We start from the raw sequence: 3,904 nt of genomic DNA, 5'->3' as shown, positions 1-3,904 counted from the left end.
ATAGGGAAACAGAGTGGATGTGGGAAACTGAAGGGTTTTGATCAGTATAAGGGTTTTCTTTTTTTTTTTAATTCATTTTCCACGTCAAACAATCACACACACACACACACACACACACACACACACACACACACACACACACACACACACACACACACACACACACACACACACACACACACACACACACACACTCAATTGCCAAGTCAGCCTAGTCATATGCCATGTCAGCCTAGTCAAACAATCACGGATTAAGAGTTTAATGTCACGGCAAGTGTAATTAAGGGACCTCAGGGGTTACCAAAATTGTTTCCTAAAATGGAGGGTTATCTTGTAGAATCTAAGAAAATAACGGGTTACCATATAGAAAAACCCTATTATTATTATTATTATTATTATTATTATTATTATTATTATTATTATTATTATTATTATTATTATTATTATTATTATTATTATTATTATTATTATTATTATTATTATTATTATTATTATTATTATTATTATTATTATTATTATTATTATTATTATCATCATCATCATCATCATCATCATCATTATTATTATTTAAAAAAACCGGAACTTTTTATTGAGATCAAATCAAATTTTACAAGAAATTGGTGAGTAGCCGAGATACAATCTTGACACCCACTCCCTTATCAATAGCAAAGCTAAGTCTAGTAAAAATAAAAGCAGCTGCGCGAGCCCCGACATTCTGGGAAAAGTCAAATTTCTGAATCCGCTTGAGCAAATCAACAACATCCGTCCCTTACTCCCCCAACGAAGAGAAAGAAAAAGGTAAGAACCCATATCCAATTGCCTCACAGAAGTTCTGATACTTGGCACACTTGAGCTCCGCCGCATCAACCATCACGTGTCTGGGCATAAAGTTAGACATCCCTGACCGAGTCAAAGGAGATGATCCAGTCAAATTGACACACACATCTTGTCCCGTGTACCAAATATAAAGCAAAAGATCCGCCGGACGTAGGGGCTTATCATGCCCATCGATTATTATTATTATTATTATTATTATTATTATTATTATTATTATTATTATTATTATTATTATTATTATTATTATTATTATTATTATTATTATTATTATTATTATTATTATTATTATTATTATTATTATTATTATTATTATTATTATTATTATTATTATTATATTTTTTCAAGAAGGGTATTTTGTCATTATATTTCAAAAGAAGAATACAAGAGATTTTTTACAAAAGCAAAACCGCTAAGAAACAAAGCACAAGGCTTCATGAGACTATCTCCTAGATGTTAGGAAACTATCTAGTATTTGTTCATGGAAAACATCCTGTATTTTGGCAAACAACATGATGCTGACAATATATTGGATGTCCCGTATAAGTGTATGGCTTGATCTACACTGATTCTCAAAAATCCGCAAGTTCCTTTCACTCCAAATGTTGTACACAGTAGTTGCAATACTGTTCTGAACCCATTGAAAATGCCAATTCCTTCGAAACTTCCTCTTGTTAGCCCAGCTTAATAGTTGTTGCAGAGAATTTTCAGGAGTATTGATCCCTACCCACTGTTTAATGACCTGCAAAACCTCAGTAGAGTAACTGCAAGCAAAGAACAAGTGTGCAGCAGATTCACTATGTCTCTGACAGAGGGAACATCTGTTAACCATAGAGAGACCTCTACTGGCTAGGTGATCTACAGTAGCAAGCCTTTTCTGGGCAGCTAATTGCAGAAGAACACGATGCCTAGGTAGATAAAAGCCTCTCTGAAAGACGCTATCATCATCATCATCATCATCATCATCATCATTGTTTAAAAATACCGGAACTTTTTATTGAGATCAAATAAAATTTTACAAGAAATTGGTGAGTAGCGGAGATACAATCTTGGCACCCACTCCCTTATCAATAGCAAAGCTAAGTCTAGTAAAATTAAAAGCAGCTGCGCGAGCTCCGACATTCTGGGAAAAGGCAAATTTCTGAATCCGCTTGAGCAAAGCAACAACATCCGTCCCTTACTCCCCCAACGAAGAGAAAGAAAAAGGTAAGAACCCATATCCAATTGCCTCACAAAAGCTCTGATACTTGGCACACTTGCTGATGCGTGTCTTTCATATGATGTTTTACATCCTATTTTCCACGCATTTCAGAGCTCATTTGTGTAGTTTAAGCTACCATTTCCCCTATTTCCATCTATTTTCGTGTTTTTGTACATTATTGCAGACATGTGAAGAATTCAACGGAAATTGAGCTAAATCCATCCCCGAGTGTCTTGCATTGCATTTGACGTGAAGCATTCGCTTAAGGAACAAGCTTGGTGCGCATTCCAAGGCCCAAAAGACAAATCCACGAGATTATAGTAGTCAAGTATCAGCTGCTTCAGTCGATCGACCACTGCCTTCAGTCGATTGACCAACTTACGGGTTCCAGAGGCTACTGTACACTGCTACTCAGTCGATCGACCGCCACTCTTTGTCGATCGACCACATTGCTGCTTCAGACGAGAATTAAAAGATCAAGGAACTTGAAGCCCATTGTGTTAAGGTTTTAAAAAATAAGTGTTACGTATATTTCCTATATAACGTAACCTAGTTTACAGGGAGATTCATTCAGAAATTTACCTAGTTTTCTACTAGTTCTTTAGCCAGTTTTCCAACATTCAACAGTTAGGGTTTTTAATACTATTTCGTACAATTACTTTTGCATTCGGTTTCTGGATCTCTTGCCGCAATTCCAATCGGTATTCTTCTGCTAATAATTCAGTTTGCTTTATTATCGCTTTGTAGGATAGAATTGCTAGTTAGTTTCCCAAAACCGATTCATCGTTTATGTTAATTGTTTGTTCTATTATTTCAAGCATGAATTCTTCTGTCTATTTTATTGGCTTTATTGTTGTTATCACCCTTAATATGAGTAGCTAAATAGTTTGTGCTAGGATGTAGGGGAATTATAGTATAGGCGGCAATAGAATGAATACGGCCTGATCGCGTGTCAGTCGATCGACTGCCATACCTGGTCGATCGACTGACCACGTGAGGTTTACCCTCGTTTTAATTGATTTAAATGTTGTGTTTGACGAATCGAATGCATGCGGCTAGTTGAATGCTTAATATATGACTGACCCATTAGATCGAGAGATAGGGACAGTTGTTAGATCACCAATTAAAATGACTAAACTATGCTGCGATCGAAAGATAGGTAAAGTTTAGACCGTTAGTCACTTTTCAGGACGAAAGTTATATTAGTGATATTAGGGACCTATAGCGAGATCGAAAGATGCTATTTTTTAAGAGTGGACCGAGAGGACCTCTTTATTTCCCGCCTCATGTGTTTGATTTAGACCTGTTTACTATGCTGCCGCCGAAACTATAGTGAACCGACCATCCTAGTACCCCTTCTTTTATCTGTTTTAACCGTTTATTTAGTTTATTATCTTTTATTGCTATTGGTATAGACCAAATCAAATCAACCCCCACTTTCGTTACCTTAGACTAAATTAGACAATTAGAAATTACATTCGTCCCCTTGTGGTTCGACCCTGTTACCACTAGCCTAGGTTAGTTTTAATAGGAAATTATAAATCTTATTTTTGGTGCTCACAACGACGGGTATCAAATTTTGGCGCCGTTGCCGGGGAGGCAATTTTTCTAATTTTTAGTTGTTTTTATTCAATCTTTCTTTAGTTTAAGGGACTTCCGTTCCTTATACTTTTCTTATATTCTTTTTATAGTTTCTTCTTATGCGCAGGTCACAGTGTGGTGAACTAGTACCATTCAATCCTGAGATCGAGAAATCCTTGCGCGAGGTGAGATGATCACAAAGGGTATTACCGATAGAGGAAGAGCTGAGTACTCTGTCAAGTTACTACGAGAACGCTCTGTTCGAAGAAGATCCACCTACATCTCCTG

The 3,904-nt window shown here is 36.3% G+C and overlaps 1 protein-coding gene across 1 annotated transcript; it reads right to left on the bottom strand.

Annotated features, from left to right (window-relative positions):
* Positions 1–1,276: 1,276 nt before the first annotated feature.
* LOC141632880 (uncharacterized) lies at positions 1,277–2,052 on the bottom strand. Its single transcript, XM_074445384.1, has 2 exons — positions 2,049–2,052; positions 1,277–1,824 (listed from the first exon to the last, which is right to left on the bottom strand). The coding sequence occupies exons 1-2, from the start codon at positions 2,050–2,052 to the stop codon at positions 1,277–1,279; spliced, it is 552 nt and encodes a 183-aa protein (XP_074301485.1).
* Positions 2,053–3,904: the final 1,852 nt, after the last annotated feature.

Source organism: Silene latifolia, chromosome Y (genome assembly GCF_048544455.1).
Source record: "Silene latifolia isolate original U9 population chromosome Y, ASM4854445v1, whole genome shotgun sequence".
Classification (NCBI taxonomy): Eukaryota; Viridiplantae; Streptophyta; class Magnoliopsida; order Caryophyllales; family Caryophyllaceae; genus Silene; species Silene latifolia.
This window is presented reverse-complemented; position numbering and strand designations above follow the sequence as displayed.